This window comes from Dicentrarchus labrax, unplaced genomic scaffold (genome assembly GCF_905237075.1).
Source record: "Dicentrarchus labrax unplaced genomic scaffold, dlabrax2021, whole genome shotgun sequence".
Taxonomy (NCBI): domain Eukaryota; kingdom Metazoa; phylum Chordata; class Actinopteri; family Moronidae; genus Dicentrarchus; species Dicentrarchus labrax.
The window spans coordinates 34,133,070-34,150,624 of record NW_026136719.1 but is presented as its reverse complement, the minus strand read 5'-3'; the positions used below and the strand labels follow the sequence as shown (position 1 = coordinate 34,150,624).

Genomic DNA, 17,555 nt, shown 5'->3' with positions numbered 1-17,555 from the left:
CCTCATCTTAAGACGGCAGCCGGCAACATTGCCACAGATGTGTTCAGCCGTGCGGTGGGAAAAATGACCAGCCGCCAAGAGGGTTCAGGCGGTATTATGGGATTGTCACACAGGAAGAGGAGACGACCCCCGGGGGAATGTACCTTAGCAGTCTCTAATAAACGCTCAGGTACTAATAAGAAAACATCAGTCTTGAGAGACAGGCGGTTGACGAGGAAGTCTCTCCAGAGCTTGGATATATTCGAATGATAAATAAAATGGCTCAGTCAGTTCACAGCGGGCCTATTTTACAAAGATACAACAGGTGCTATGGAATCCATAGTCACCAATAACGGTCCTAACAGCGGGCTGAACAAGAGAGCAGGTTTCACAGCGGCGTCCACAGAGGTACACCTGCTCGGTCCTCTGCATGGGGATATATTTTTCTGCAAGATACTTTTGTTGACTTGAGAATCAAACTGACCTGTGCCAATGTAGCGGTTGAGTACTCTCTCTCTTTTGCGTTGTGTGATGAATCAGGCAAACACTTTTACATTTGGCACCAGCACGCCGTTTAATCTGATAACAACAGAAGCACATACGGTCTCTCACAGCCACTCTTCTAGTAATAAGCTCCAACATTGCACGGAGACAGCATAGTGCAGACTGGTCAAGATGCATCATATGAATAAATTGAAATGTGTACCTGATAACAACAGAAGCACATACGGTCTCTCACAGCCACTCTTCTAGTAATAAGCTCCAACATTGCTAAAACATAGAAACCATTAAATGAGCTAACTGTTAAACAAGCTATACCACGGAGATCAGAAGTTACATTTTAGCTAGCAAAACACACAACATGATGAACCTTAATGACTCAAAAACATAGTAATATGATCACAGAAAAGTTTTACAATACTTTCGAAAATTCTCTCAAACATGTTAAATGGAAAAATATTACTTTCATCAAGAAAAACGAACTTATTTTATAGTATTTTTAGCGGAGCTTATTTACACATAACTTACCACGGAGACAGCATAGTGCAGGCTGGTAACGATACACGGGCTGCACCGCTCAAGTCTACACGGGCCCCAGCAGAGGGCGCTCATGTTACACACAGTCTCAGTGGATACTCATTAGAATTAATTATAAACAATATTTAAACAACTGATATAGTAAAATAAGGACATTCTATGCCAAGTGATGGCAAGTGGGATCATTAACTCCGTTACACCAACAATGCTTTCTGCCTCACGGGTCCCACGACTCTACCTTCCGTCTGAAAATATTGGGTGCCTCTCTATTTGTTCAAAAAGTGACCGTGTCTTCAGCCGTCCGATTAGGCCATGCCGCAGCTTTAATGAAAGGCAATGCCTTTCTTTCATGTGTCAACGTGAAAACATACTCTATCCAAGAGAACTCTAGGATATGCAACCAGGAGAAACTCTTTCTGGGTGTCATGCCTGAATATATAGTTTTGGGCATAGTACACCACAAGGCTTTCACAGGAAGAAGAGACCTGTCGCCCTTCAATTTCATCCACAATAATGTAGAATATCTGGGTCTCTGTCAGGATGGCAGACAGATTCTGGTTAAGGCTCTCCAACCCCAATTTAACAACGGACAATCCGTCAGAGAGTTTTACCATATGTTTTTGTCTACCAAAAGAATCTTAAAGATTTACCCCTGAGCATCAACCATGAACAATTTAACAATGGGTATACGCTGTTTGTGTTTAATCTCACACCGGGTGACGACAATGATGCCCTTTCCCCTGTCCCGGTAATTTGAGATATGAGATTCAGAGTACCCTTGCCATCATCTACGGCTGTTACAATTCTGTTCTAGAGATCGACTCTAAAAGACACGTTCTGGTGGATTATTACTAAAAACTACTAAAAAACATGGATACTCCTCAATTAGAGAATATTTTGCATCGTTTGCTGGGAGATGTATTTTGCGGCGTGTGGGCATCCGACCAACTTCCCTTGCTGAATCCAAAAATAGACTGTAGGCTTTTGAAAATGCATTTAATAAACAGTTTATTGATGAAAGACAAAAAAATGTTTTGCATTACAATTATTTATGATGAAATGTCTATCCAATGTGGGGATAAAGTTATTTGCCTTCTCCCCTTCCGCGCCTTAGCACCAATTAATTCAGTCTCCTGATCTCCCAAGGCTCTCTCATCTTCATCCTGGGGTGTAATCCAAATGGTAAAATGGTAAATGGACCTGTACTGCGCCTTTCTAGTCTTCCGACCACTCAAAGCGCTTTTACACTACGTGCCACATTCACTCTTTCACACAGTGATGGCAAAGTCCATCGAACAGAAACTAACATTCACACACATTCACACAACGATGCACAGCATCGAGAGCAATTTGGGGTTCAGTATCTTGCTCAAGGATACTTCGACATGTGGCACCAGGAGCCGCCCACAAGAAGGTCAACATTCTTCAACATTCTTCTCACTCTCAAAGTGTCATTCCAGTTGCGGCTACTGTGGAACAGAGACGTGATTCTCTCTCCTATATCTTCCATCTTTTCTATTCAAGCGGCTAGTGGGAGGGCTATCACCGTCTGAAATACGCCGCAGTCCAAATTAAAACACTCAGTGACAAAGTCCTCCTCAAGGGGCTTCTCCCTAGATGCTCGGAGAGTGGCACGGATGAACTATTCACGGATGGAACGCAATGTTTTCGACTGCCAGATGGCCTTGGAAACAACCCCGGGCCCGGGTACATCAGAGGAGGGCTCCGTTCTCACTTGTTTACCAGGTGCAGCAGCATCTTCATCAGAGGGACTGTCAGACATCTCCAGCCTCGACACAGCCCAGTCGTTGGAGGTCAGTGTCACTACATTTTTCAGCAAATCCAATGTTTCGTCCTCACCCAGTTGATACAACCAGAGCTTGCACATTTCATACTTGAATACATACCCCCAGCATCCAGGCAACCCATGCGGTTCTAAAGACCATTCTTCTCTCAGAGAGTCCTTCAGAGGAGCCTGTGTACGCTGCACATACGCCATACTTTTCTTCGGTGCAGCTGGAGGCGTTCTCAATTGTCGGTAGATGGTGACAGGTGTCTCACAAATCACTGGCAGGTTGTCTTCTGGTAGATTCTTTAATTCTTCTTCACAATCGTAAAACTTGTACTCTTGTAGCATGGTGAGCTCTTGGTTTTGCAGTTTTTATACTCTTTTATACTCTCTAGTGTAGTCGCTACCCTATTGTGTGTGTGTGTGTGTATGTGTGTGTGTGTGTGTGTGTGTGTGTGTGTGTGTGGGGAAGGTGACCCCTTTTCTGCCATGGTTAAGTCTTTTTGAAGACCCACTGGTTCAAGATTGGCTGACAGACTGTCTGGAGAGGGTGCACCTAAGACCAAATATTTCTCCATATTTTTCTCAGACGACTACCTCTCGGACAACAGCTTTCCCATAATTATCCCATATGACACGTTTCTATGCTGTGGTCTGCTGGAGAGGGGGCAGTACGGACAGGGACAGGAAGAGACTCAATAAACTTATCAGGAAAGCAAGCTCTGTCCTGGACTGTCCTCTGGACTCCATAGAGGAAGTGGGTGAGAAGAAGATGTTAGTTAAGCTGACATCCATCATGGACGACACCTCTCACCCCCTACATGACCCTGTGGGGTCCCTGAGTAGCTCCTTCAGCAGCAGACTGTTACACCCATGGTGTAAGAAGGAGAGGTTCCGCAGGTTTTTCTTTTTCTATGGCAGATTCATCCAAGAGGAGTTTCTCCCCTTGATGCACTTTGGCTTCTTTTCATGTTTAATAAACAGACTGGAAAATATCCTGACAACAACAAATGTTTGAATTGCAATTAAGATGTGATAACCGCAGCACACACAAAGTTACTATGGCAATTTTATTACACAGTATTTCTGCTGGTCTATGGGGAAATCATTTAGTCACATTTACTCACCAATCACTTAGTTGGTATGGTACTTTGCTCCGATTATGAAAAATAATTAAGGATGGTGCATATTTAAAGATCATTTAAATAGAACAGCATAAACAGGGATTTATATTCTGTTTTTCAATTAATTCTTATTGCGAGAAACATCTGTTGGGCCAAATCAAACATTATGGCAGTCCACAATTTCGGTTTAAGTTTTGCATTTCCTGTAATATTTTTGTTTCAATTTCATTATGCACATAGTTCATTCATACATTAGTTAGGAGCTAAAATCTGATGGTAAGATAGTCAGCGCAGGTCAAATGAATGGTTCAGAAACACTGCAATCGTGGCTCCAAACGGGAACTAAAGTGTAGACCACCACATTAGCTCTGGTTCTTGAACCAGTTCCATTCAGGATTCAGCAACAGTCAACAATAAATAATCTTTAGATTAGGAATAACGCTGCCTCCTGTGTGAACTGTCTGGAGCTGAAAAGGGCCGGCCTACGCTGCTATATTATAACATCGGCCATAATGGTGGTACTTTGAGAGCCTGATATTTTCTCAGGTGGTACATACTATAAAAAGTTTGAAAAACACTTTAGAGAAACCTTAAGGAGAACATGCAGTAAGGGGAATAAAAGAATACAACATGGAGAGAAAAGATTGTGACTCATGTTTCTTTATATGTACAGTTGACATTTATAGAGCTAATACAAAACCACTGTGGTACAGATCATTTATAAAAAGTAAACCGTAACAACAACAACAACAACAACATAAATAGTTCAGAATCCTGATCAGTAAAAATATCTTGGTCCCCTTCCAGCGTCAGAGTTGAGGCCGAGGCAGAGAGTGAGTATGGATGGTGGTGGAAGATAAATGAATGTTTTATTGCTTTAACAACTGCATGTATCCACTGCTAGACTGGAGCTCTTTCAGAGGCAGGAGATTTAGCCCAGCCAAGCTTTGTACAAATAAATTAACTCTTTAGTCAACCAGACACCCAGTGTGTCCACAACTCCCCCGTGCTGTTGAATACGCTCTTTTGAGCCTACAGGAATTTTACTGGCCGGGGTGTGTCAATATTCCATGATGTTTTAAATGCTGCTCTGGAGGCATTTCCACCCTGACTGAATACAGTGCTGAGGGAATTGCTGGACATAAAAGCTTGGGATTTGTGGGATTTTTTTCAGGAAAATTACAATATTTAAAAATACTGATCAGCAGCATAAACAATGCACTAAAATCACCAAACTGAGGACAGAACAACAACAAAACATTGAATGTATTCCTAGCCTTTGCTGTTTGCTTTGGTTCCACGCTGTGCGTCGGTAGTTCTGTACTGTTGAAAAGGAAGCTTCCATGTCAACACTATTGTGCCTCGACTACACAGACTGAAAATAAATATTCAATCTGTATTAAGGTCCGGTCACAATATAAGAGATACAGCAAAATCCATCTTTCCAAAATAGACAGCGTTAGAGGCTTGGTGGTGTAGAGACTACTGGTGAACAACTGCATCTGGCACTAACACATCTGGGAGCATTTTACAGCCTCGACAGCTCAGTTTATGGGACAATAAGGTAACACTAGTTGTGTTTCCGACAAATGTATCGCAAATTTGAATTGAATTTCAAGTAAATCAGGCCAATGATAGGCATTCAGGATTTTGCTGACTTTTCTTGCAGTGAAATTACCAGAAAAAAAAGTGAAATAGCAGAAAACATTGTTGTGATTTTTTAAAATAATTTATTAAAATTGAAACTTGTTCCATGAGAATAAAATTGCTGATAGGTGAATGGTGTTATATGGCTCCACATTTTGCGCAGGGGATGGCAATGATTTTTTAAATCCGTGGGAAAGTACAGTGATTGATCAAATTTGCAGAAAAGTTACAGTGATCGCAAGGTTGCGCAGCATTAACAGGCAGTGGTTGAATTTGCATTAATTGTTGCGATCGCAATATTGCAACTTCCTGGAGCGACTGAATAGGAGTTGCCAATTCTCTAGTCGGAGAACCAGAAGAAGAGGGTGCACCAGATTGATGTGAGAGAGTCAGTGGAAGCTCAGATGGTGAATGGGAGTGATGAGGAGTGCCTTATGAGGAGGAGTGACTTATCTGAAAAAAGTATCTCCGATTTAGCTCATTAACTCCTTTTCACAAAGGAAAAAAACACCTCAAGCAAGCTTAAAAATGTGTATCAAAATATATTGATGGAAACACAGCTGCAGTTTATACTCCTATAGAAGAAGGGTAAATAAAAGTGACTATTGAGAGCTAATAGGCTGCAATAGCTTCTGCCATTTTGGATTTTGCGGTCTGTCAGTTCCTTCACAGGTCAGCACTATCAAGGCGATTTGCTGCCGGTCAAGAGCGCGAGTCAAAGTGAATCCACCATAGTCAACCATATAAAATTCCCTCAGAATGACTTTGCCGCCCAGAGCAAATCCACTGATTGGGAAGAGTCCACTGAAATGGATGAACTTTTTCATGAAACGTATCAGTTTTAAAAGATAATGTGACCGGTCTCTTAGTGGACATTGACAGGAACATACAACCTTTCACAGAAACAATAAAGAAGGGGTTTTACTGCTACCCTCAAGGATGTTGTACATTCTCTTACTTAGCTCATGTTTATGTACACATTGTCTAAGAGTGACATTTGTTTATTGTCAGGGAGCAGCTCCAGTCATACTGGGAACACACTGCATTATGAAATGATTAGACTTAACAGACTTATATGAGATGTGATACAAGTTCTTTATGTTTGTTGCTGTGGGGCCATATTCTGTGTTATAGGCTGTCATGAATTGTTCAAACCTTCAAAGCTTCATTCATAACGTTGACATTTGAATGCTGTGCAAGTCAAATGTTAAAAAAGTTACATTTTGTCACAGCCCTATTGAGTCCATTATTGTAGTCAGATTAGTTATATTTTATGCGTGTGAAAAGCTTTTTCATACCAAGCATGTAACTTTGTCTTTTAAGAAGAAATAAAAAAAAAAGCCTTAGTCTTGGGTTTGAGTGTAAGTGCCAGGGGTATTCGGCCTACTCAGGTCTGAAAGGCACATGTAAGAAGCGAGTTCAGGTGCAGAATTCTTGTTCTGTTCTTTTTGTACTCTTCTCTCTTGCCAAATCTTTAGCTTGCAACTAAACACAGCCCTAATGCTAATGACCCATAATGCAACCGAAGGACAACATCAATCACATTTTCTATGAGGCAAAGCGGGGAGAGTTTTCTCACAGCTTGAGCGGAGACTGGTAGGGGAGTGACAAATCTGTAAAGGCAGGAAGCTCCTGCTTCACACATACTGTGCTTCTAATTCAATCCAACCTGCAGCTATAACGAGGCTAAAGTTGTGCAGTGTGCTCCTAGCATTGGTTGCGATCTTTAAACACATCAGAAATAGACTGCGAATCCTCGATATTTCACAGAAAATGCTCTCTTTACAAATACTGATTACAATGTGGCAGACTATTTTAATTCCTACAATGACTGATATCCCCTTAATAAATCAAAAAGAACTTTCATGCTCAGAAGGCATGAATACTGCTGCATCTTTATACTGCTGATGTAGATGAGGCTTGTCTGAATACAGTAGCACAGTTCAGATGGGACAGCGGCAATGCTTGTGATGATATGAGGTAAGAATGAACGAGTGCATGGAAAGGATGATGTGTGTCGGCCTCTGCTAGAGTGGATTGGTGGAAGCTGAAGAAAGATGGTGGGACATCCTGTTAATGTCTGTCACACTGGCTGTGTTTAAGTATGTCCAAGCATACAAGCATAAGTCCAAGCATGTGTGAGTCTTAGTGTGTATGAGATTGTGTGTGTGTGTTCTGTGTGAGGATTAGGTGATCAGACTTTGTATCATCAACTCTTTCATGTCTCCTGAAAAAGAAAGAATCCATTCGTTTTGAATGATAACTTGAATATTGATCATTAACATGGCCGACAATCAGTAGAGGAAAATGCCTAAAATTTGCACCCCAACAAAGAGATAAAAGTCAAAATGTGACATTAAACTTCTGATCAGACTAAAATATTTGCTAAAATGTCAGAGTGACCTGATGTTTAAAAGTGTATCCTGTATCACTATGTGTGTGTATGTGTGTGTGTGTGTCATGGGATCTGGAGCTGCAGTTCCTCGTCCTCCTCATCCATGTCGCTGGTAGGACCGTCTGGGTTTTCAGGACTGAACCGAGCTGACCGCATCTTCCCAAAGAGACCAGGATTCTGCTGCTGCCGCCGCAGTCTGCAGAGGAGGGAGAGAGAGAGAGAGAAAGAGAGAGAAGAAAGGGCGCATGGTGTTAGAATAACACTACAATGCTAAAGAATATAACTGAACTGTTTTGTGATATTGAATTGATTCTCAAAAAGCACTGTATTAATTTTTGTGTTTTAACCCCCAGGTTCTGGATCAGTTGTTCTCAAACTTTTTTCAATGATGTACTGCCTTTGAAAAACATTTTTAGTATCCCCCTGACCAGTGCAAAACATTATGTAGAATGTATTAAGAAAGAAACTTGTCTAGAATCACTAAATTCATGCAAACCAATGTTTTGTCATCATGCAGTAACACTAAGATAGCCGTGATGTTGCATTTAGCTGTATTTTTGATGAGTTGCACAATTCAGTAAGTGAGGATCTTTGTCATTATAGGTGGCAGTGATCAAACTCTGTTCCAGAGGTTTTACTGTAGTTGTCAATTTACAGCAGTTAAACACAGCAAGTATTGTACTGAAAATAGGAATAGTGAATAGGCTATCAAACTTACCTTGACATTTTTTTATTGCCCTTAGTAGAATTATTTCACAAATAATGCATGACTGATATTTTTCAACTAAACATTAAAAAACTGTCCCTCCAGGATCTTGTAGGCATTTTTGTTGCGGACGAAAATACCTGATTTCACAGCAGCTTTTCTAAACAAATGTGATGCAATCCATTATTGCAATGTTTTTAGGCAGATTGTTGCAATTAAACTGCAGGAGAAATTGAAAATTGCAAAAATTGTTGCAATTATTTGTTCCAGTGAGAATCACTAGTCGTTTGGATGACGTGAGGATCAGCATTTATGATCGGTAAAATTTGTAAAAATGTAGAAAGAATTGCAAGGTTGCGCAGAATTGATATGATTGTTTAACTTTGCGTTAATTGTGGGAACCGCAGCATTGCAACTTCTTGGAGGGACTGTATTCAGGAGGAGAGGGGCGATATTCAGCAAGGGGGCCACAGGTTGGAATCAAACCTGGCCTGCTGTATGACTTGTTCTTTCAACTCGGATTTTCTCGAAGTTATCTCAAGACACTTTTCAAATAGAGCAGGTCTAGACTGAACTCCTTATAACATTATAAGCCTTGCTTCCAGTATCCCATTATATTGAATTGTAACCCCAGTATCACAATACTTTTCATCAGATTCTTGCCAACACCCAGCCCTAATAATCTTTACATCAGACACAGCAGGTGAGCCAACACTCTGGCCTGTGTCTCCAAATGAATGTGCATCTGTATGTATAAATGTGTGCTGAGATACACAATTACACACAGAAACAGCAAGAGCAAGGAAAGTCAAATGTTATGAGTTATGGAGGTAAATACTACTTGTTACTACTTTGTGTAATGAATTCATCTAAAGATTTAGTGTATTCAGCTTCTGTACTCAATACTGCGAAATATACTTCAATGAGGTAAATGGACAGGGACAACATTCAAAAGAGGGGTACAAAGATGAGTACTGAATACTGCATTACAAGTAACAGCATGAGGGATATACTATACCAACTAGCTAAAGCTAAAGCAATGGACATCTTTTATATGTCTGTCTTTATTTATGCTGAGGACAAATGAAAATACTGTGGAATATGTGATCTACATGGCAGAGTTGATTTCAATGAGCCACAAAATGAAAAAAAGATTTTATTTCACCCTTTGCTGTGTACATTTCCAATTGATTCAAAAAGGCAATGCCTATTGATTTTTTTCTAAGATGCAAGCTAGGTCTATTATTTTTACCCCAACACACAAGTTGTCAGAATGACTGGATGGTTGGAGGCACCAAGGCTTCACCTCTCTGAAAGGTAGAGTCAATATAAATCCTCTTAAGAATTTCAGACTGTTTGAACACACTGTTAAGATGCTAATCACACATTCCAACTGATTTTTAACATTGTCTTGATCTATGTCTCTGACATGACGCTGTATATGAATCATTATGTATATACATTTACAACATTACTGCATAACTTCGTAGTCAAAGGTCATTGACCAGGAGTCAGGGGAAGGTTGGAGAAAGATTGAGGAGGACATTGACAGTTATTTAAGTTATTGTTTTCAACATGTAAAAACCTTGTGTCAATTTGTCAAAGCATGTTGCTGGAGCCCAGCAGAAGAAGCGCTCTGTGGTGTGAACTGAAACTGAAATATGTTTTTTCATCATCTGTGTGTCCTGCTCATATAGGACAGTTATAAAATCCCACAGTGTCTCTCCTGCAGTGCTGGTAAAAAGCGACGGGCTGTAGTAATTTAGTAGTAAAAAGAAAAAATAGTCAAATGTTTGTATTGGACAGCCAAAAGGACAGTAATAATGCACATTGACAAAGGGTACAGCCATATTATGTGTTCATTTGCATATAAAGTGGTCACTGTTGTACCTAAAGCTGTCCACTTGTAATTGATTACCCAAGACGCATATTTGTTCCAGGTATAAGGAGGGTCTGACACCAGAAACCATCTCTGAACAAGGAAAGAGGTTACCATCTTCCCCCACATACAGCCACCTGTTATCACTGCACCAAAGTCAAGTGATGACATCTAAACCATCTTCATCACTCAGCAAACTATTGACCACTCAGCTTTGATCTCCCACTGTCCTTCAGTTCACCTCTTCATTTATTAGCTGTGACCAGCAGCCCTGTAGCTCATTCTGTTGGTCAGTTGGTCAGTCCCCAACCTTTGGCTCCCACAGTTTCCGTCCTTGGAAGCTGAATATTCGGCTTGGATTGGAAGTGTTTTTGAGGTTTGTGGTCGCAGCTATTGCAAACACTTTTTTATGCTGTTCCCTCTGCCCCACTACTTCCTTTTCCTTTACCTCAGCTCCTCTTCTCACCCTTTCCCTTCCTAATCTCCTTCCCTCCCTTCACTATTCTCTCTCTCTTTCTCTGTCAACCTTTGTCAGTCATTTGTCAGACGTCAGTCAGCCGGCCAGGTCTGGGTCAGAGCAACTGGTACATAAACCATCATAACATTTGGACCACAACACCAGCTCCACCACTAACAGCTTTTCTATTGAGCCTACAGACATGGATGCCTATCAATCTACAGTAAGAAATGGGAAGAGAGAGAGAGTCAGGAGGGAAAAGGAGAAGACAAAGATGCTTGCCATCCATTTGTTACTGTGTTGTGGTCACTGTTTGACTGAGTGATGAGGAGGATCGATGGCTTTCACAAAAACACCAAAACCCCAGATCATGTTCCCCACACCACAGACGGAAACATGAGCAACCACTGATTGAAAGACAGCGTGTGTGTTTGTGTGTGTATCAGAGGACTGTGTGGTTGCCATGTATTGTACATATATCAAGACAGCAATGTTTGCCAGAGGAATTCTCCTAACATGCACTACTACAGCAGATGATTTAGGGCTGTTGTGGTCGTCTAGTAGAGAGGGTTGCTGGTTCGATTCCTGGCTCCCGCTGTCCAGTCAAAGTATCCTTGAGCAAGATACTGGACCACAATTTGCAAAGTGTAAATGTATATGGTTGAGCTTAGTATCATTGTTCAAGGTTTACGGATTCAAGGTTATATTATTGTCAGTTACAACGCAAGGTTGTAGAATTAAATTTGAAATAGTTCCCTTTATGCTACTTTTAAAAAACAACATTGATTAATGAGTCATAAAAATACAAATACACAAAAATTACTAATTTGTATGATGAATTTTTGAGAAAGAGTTTAGCAGCCTCACAGCCTGAGAGAAGAAGCTGTCTTTAAGTCTGGTATATGTGGATATATGTGGATTTTCAACATTATCCACTAGCAAATTCAATTCAATTCAATTTTATTTGTATAGCGCCAATTCATAACAGAAGTTATCTCAGGACACTTTTCAAATAGAGCAGGTCTAGACCGAACTCTTTATAACATTATTTACAGAGACCCAACAGTACCACCATGAGCAAGCACTTGGCGACAAGGGCAAGGAAAAACTGTCTGTTAAAAGGCAGAAACCTAGGACAGATCCTTCAGCTCTAGGTGGGTGGTCGACCAGTTGGGGTGAGAGAGAGAGAGAGAGAGAGAGAGAGAGAGAGAGAGAGAGAGAGAGAGAGAGAAATGGACAGTTATGAGACAAGATTTGATACAAATATGTCTCTTTACCAACCACGACCTAGCCGTGGAAATGTACTGTACATGTTCAAATTTCCATTCTTCTGAGCGCTTGTGTGTGTGTGTGTGTGTGGAAGCCATCTGCTCTGGAAGACATTACGAAAGCTCCAGAACAGCTACTGAGTTGAAAATAAAAATAAATAAAAAAAAAAATTAAATGTGAAATGTCTCTGGAATAGTTGTTACACTCTCCTCGTACCTCACACACAATCACATTAACACAAACTAGCAAAGGACTCACCATCCAATTTCAAGGCTTATTCTCCTCTGACATACCGACTATGATACACCCACATACAAAGCTTATATTAGATATTTGGGTTTAGGAAAAACACTATCACCAAACTAAATGACACAGCACATACAGTACGTTTCCATGCTTCCCATTCACTGTCTATGTAAGGACCTGGGCAATGCATTCTGGTAGTCCTGCAGTGTGTTTTGAGAGATGAAGCATTCTGTTGGCTGGTCCCCATGTGCATTAAGTAGAGGTCTAGGCTACATTAAAGCTATAATATATAACTGTCTATAAACTCTAGAGCTATGTTCTATATGTAGTTGAGCTGTGGACTGACATTATCCCAAATGTTTCCAACAACGTTTAAACAATGTTCTTTTTATTCAGGTAAGTGTCAGCGTTGTGGTTGTCTGCCAGAAGCTGTCATACATTGACTTTTTATACAGTTTGAACCCACATTTTTACCATCTACTGTTTAGATCTTGGTGCTTTTTAACTAAATTTAGATAGATTTGAACCAGATGAAGGATTTTAGTCATCGGCTGAATCTTAAGTTATTAGTGACACAAGCTTTTTGTGTCTGCTATAACTTGTGTCACTGGCACATGGCAAAAAACACGCAGACAGGATAAAGTTATGTAGTAAGAACAGAACCATCAATCAACATGAGCTTTAACACACTAATTTTCAGTAGGATGAAACACACACTAACACAGCGATGAGACAGAACACACACATACACATACACTTACACAAGTCAAGTAGTCTCTGAGAAACTGAATGAAAAAAAAAAAAAAAACAGAATGAAGAAAAGCTTAGGCTACACCTTCTGCAAGAACACACACAGATTTATGTCAGTCTCTAAAGCTGTTACCATGCCGACACGCCTGTCACTACTCTACAGAGTGGAGTAACAAGAGAGCTCTCTGTTACTACGGTAACCTGTGACTGGAAGCTTGGCGATTGGCTGTCGGGTGGCGGAGCAACGACATGGAAAAAATGGGGAGAATGCAGAGGGAGAGGCAGGGGGCAAGGAGCTGAGGACTGTGCAAAGCTGATAGAGTGTGAGAAAGATGGGCCATACACACACACACACACACACACACACACACACACACACACACACACACACACACACACACACACACACACACACACACAAAGAGGAGAGGAAGCTAATCTCTAAACAGTAAGATAAGTGAGGCTCACAGTGAGGCTGGCAGCTACAAGTAGGCTGTCAGCCTCACATCACACACACACACACACACACACACACACACACACACACACTCATACACACACACACACACTCACACACTCACACACTCTCACACTCTCACACTCTCACACACACACACACACACACACACACACACACACACACACACACACACACACCTGAACATGGTGTGTTGTGAGTAAGTGCCTTCATGGTAGGGTGTGTGTTTGGGAGTGTAAGTGCTGTTGCTGAACATGTCACCACTCTTGCTTAGATTACAAAGATTCCACTGTGGCATACAGTGAGCCTTTGGTAAAATATTCCACTGTCTCTCTGGAGTTTGATGACAAGATACTAGTGTAGAATATTTTATTGTGCATTTTTGCCCTCTGGAATCCTCGAGAGACTTGCTTGCAAACTGTGGTCAGCTATAGGTGGTAAATGTTTAAAGCTGCAGTAGGTAACTTTTCTTAAAGGAACTTTTCAGCATATTTGCTGAAACTTTCACTATATCCTGACAGTAGTACATGAGACAGATAATCTGTGAAAAAATCTGGTTCCTCTGGCTCCTCCTAGTGCTACTAATGGCATTTGCAAGAATTCACCGGGCACCTAGGTCATCAAATACTTATGCTTGGAATGAGACTCAACAATTAACTATCTTTCTCTGCTCTGATTGGTTGTTTTTGTGTAGGCCAGGTGGACAAGACAAAACATTTTTTTTTTTTTAGAAAAGTTACCTATTGCAGCTTTAAGAGACTCGCTTACATGCCGTTCTCACCAAAGCTTATATTTTTCCGCCTTCCAAACATACTACAGTTTTCCCCTAACTAACATTACGTTTGCCACAGCACAGGCTAAAATATGATTCAAATTTTCCAGGACAATACAGATTATTTCCATTATATTTGGTCATTTTAATCAATTGCTAGGTGTTCCATGACTGGAAAACTACTTTCTAAAATCCAAGGTTATCTAAGACGTGTGGGAACCCAGTAGGTGGCAGGTAATAAACTGCCAGATAGTGCTGGTAAAAAAAGAATGAACAAATCTTTTGTTTCTTCTGGTTTTTCCAGTTTGGTATGTTCTGTGTCTGCACTGGTACTGCTTCCAGGAAATAACCTCATCCACGCATTCTGTGTCTGACACTGTCAACAGTCCTCACCTTCTCCTACTAGGCTCTTATAGATTACAAACAGAGACATATTTCACATCCATAAAAAAGTTGTTTTGTAGTTGTTACAGCATGATTGATACAAAGTTTTGCCCCAACACATTTAAAGGCAAGACTGAAAGATTTAACTTTATACATGTCGTTCATCCAATCAATTTTAAGACATGTCAAAACCATATTTAAGACATTTTGAAGACAGTTTTAGGCCCCTCACCCTGATATATAGAACTAATGTCTTTAGTTTTAGTTGTTGTCAACACAACAAGCATGGGAGGCATTGGTGTACATGTTTGAGACTGAAATGTCTACATGACTACTGTGAATACTGTGAGTAAGTGTTTGTGTTGTAATACATATTGTAACAAATACCCAACATATTATAATACATTTTAAAAAACTAATACTAAAATAATCAAAACTAAACTAAAACAAATCCTTTTTAAACAATAAAAACTAAAGTGAAACCAAACTCACTCTGGAAACGAACTGAAACCAAACTGAATTGAAAGCAAAAATTAAAAACAAAACAGAAATAAAAACTTATCAAAAATACAAAACTATAACTCTGGTTTCTACAGTAGCCCTAAATTTCAAACCAAACACTGAGTCTAGATGGGGCCTTTCACATTGTTTGGGAGTTTTGTGACCGCCGCAGTTTCTACACACTGGTCCTTTAACACCAACTGTAATATAATCTCCTGCTTGACAGTTTGTGAAAGGATCTGACTGCTAAATACACAAAAGATGTATTCTGGGTCTTAATGCTAACTGATTTGTGTGTTTTTGCATGTTTATATCACTCTTAACAGCTGCCATGTATGGACTGAAGAGAGATACTCTATGATGTGTGTGTGTGTGTGTGTGTGTGTGTGTGTGTGTGTGTGTGTGTGTGTCTTACCTTGACTGTAAGTGTTCCAGTTGTACTTGCAGATTCTCAGTCTGCTCCACCTGCTCATCCAGAGACCTCTGCAGCTTCCTGGTCTGGTTATGAGACTCATCCAACTGGACACAAACAACACACACACACAATTACTCCCATAAAAAATAACTCAAGTAGAAGTAAAAGTTACCACTTGAAAAACTTACTCAAGTAAAAGTATAAAAGTACTAGGTCAATTAACATCTCAGAGTACAACATTGTTTAATGTGTGCAGGCCAGACATCTTTACAAGTCATTCTATACGAGTCCAAGTCAAAACTCAAGTCAAGAGTCAAGTCTCAAGTCTCTGGAAATATTACACCCATTGTTGTGCATCCAGTTAGAAGCCACTGTGCTACATAGTTATTTCTAAGGAATGCACTTGGTTATTTTTCTCTAATGAAATCATACAATTATTTTACCTACTTTTCTAATCTGAATAAAGGTGTTGATAATATCACTTTGAAATATCATACTTGCTAGCTGCCTAGCCTAGTATTGTTCCCTTTATCTGTTGTTATCATGATATGGACAAACCACTTGCTTTGATATGAAAAGCGTTGCATGTGATTTGCCTTCTCCAATAGAATATAACAATATAAGATGATGATTCCTAAAGCATCTATGAACATAATCTTTAATGTAAATAATAATAATAATAATTGTTATTATTATTATTATTATTATTATTAGGTTTGACTGACAGATAGTGAATCCAAAGAGACCAGTTCTTTTATCTTAACTATCAGTTGTTTGGAATGAGTCAGAAGCTTATGGTTTTCAATAAATAGACAAGAGCAATGATGGTGTCTGACAGCACCAACATATACAGCCATGTTGTTACCTCGTCCTCTGCCTGTCCCAGCTCTTTCTTAAGCTCCTCCACCCTCAGGCGTAGCTTTTTGACTTCTGCCTCATGGCTCTCCACCCTCCGGTTGGCGTGGGCAAGCTCTGCTGTCTTCTCCTGGAACTGCTTCTTCAGTTTAGAGTGAACATGGCGAAGGTCAGCCAGCTCCTAAGGACAGAGCAGACAGACAGAAAAGACAGGCTTAGAGACTAATGTCTCCACCACAGTTATGTTGATGATGATGCCGTAAATTGACATGAAGAGTGTCCAAACACAAACTGAGTGTATTCCTGGGGCTTATGGTAGATTTTATTTCCATCAGAATTCCAAAGTTGAAGCTGGAAATTACATCACACCCGAGTTGACTGCGTCCCAGTCCAACAGGTCAGAAAACCAAGCTCTAGTTAGGCATTAGCCATTGTTAGCAATACCAGATAAAAACAGATTACGCTGTATTTGCTCATACTTAATGAGAAACAAAAGACAGAAGTCCTAATAAACAGAATATTAGTTTAACTTAGTTGATGTGCGGAGCAGCCATCTTGGATTTTGAGGTTATGCAACTACAGGGGGCATTCCACTTGAAGAGGAGCTTGGTAGCTGAAGGCTCTTGTTCTCTCATGCAGCCTTACTGATAAATGAAAGATCTTCCTTATTACGACAAAGGGCTGGTGTACAGGACAGAGAGAGCAGAAGCTTCCTCTTAGGAAGCTAGGAATGACTCTATCCCTGCTTTCACCAAAACTTGCAGCTGCAGGAGCCAAGCAGACAACAACCAAAATCTATTTAAATCTAAAAGACCAGTAAAAACATCCAATATTCCCTGATGAGAGCCACATGGGTGTTAAGGGCCTCTAC

At 40.4% G+C, this 17,555-nt stretch overlaps 1 protein-coding gene and 1 long non-coding RNA gene across 3 annotated transcripts in view; both read right to left on the bottom strand.

Moving 5' to 3' along the window:
* Nucleotides 1-527: 527 nt before the first annotated feature.
* LOC127352034 (uncharacterized) lies at nt 528-1,210 on the bottom strand. Its single transcript, XR_007881027.1, has 2 exons — nt 686-1,210; nt 528-558 (listed from the first exon to the last, which is right to left on the bottom strand). It is a non-coding gene; the product is annotated as an uncharacterized LOC127352034 (long non-coding RNA).
* A 3,364-nt stretch (nt 1,211-4,574) lies between these two features.
* ccdc102a (coiled-coil domain containing 102A) overlaps nt 4,575-17,555 on the bottom strand; it is an 87,746-nt gene continuing 74,765 nt past the window's right edge. For both annotated transcript variants that reach the window (XM_051380014.1, XM_051380013.1), the window contains 3 exons: nt 16,695-16,865; nt 15,830-15,933; nt 4,575-8,168 (listed from right to left, as the gene is read on the bottom strand). In XM_051380014.1, the coding sequence (XP_051235974.1) occupies nt 8,036-8,168; nt 15,830-15,933; nt 16,695-16,865 (408 nt within the window). In that variant the 3' untranslated portion in view covers nt 4,575-8,035. The remainder of the gene's footprint in view (nt 8,169-15,829; nt 15,934-16,694; nt 16,866-17,555) is intronic.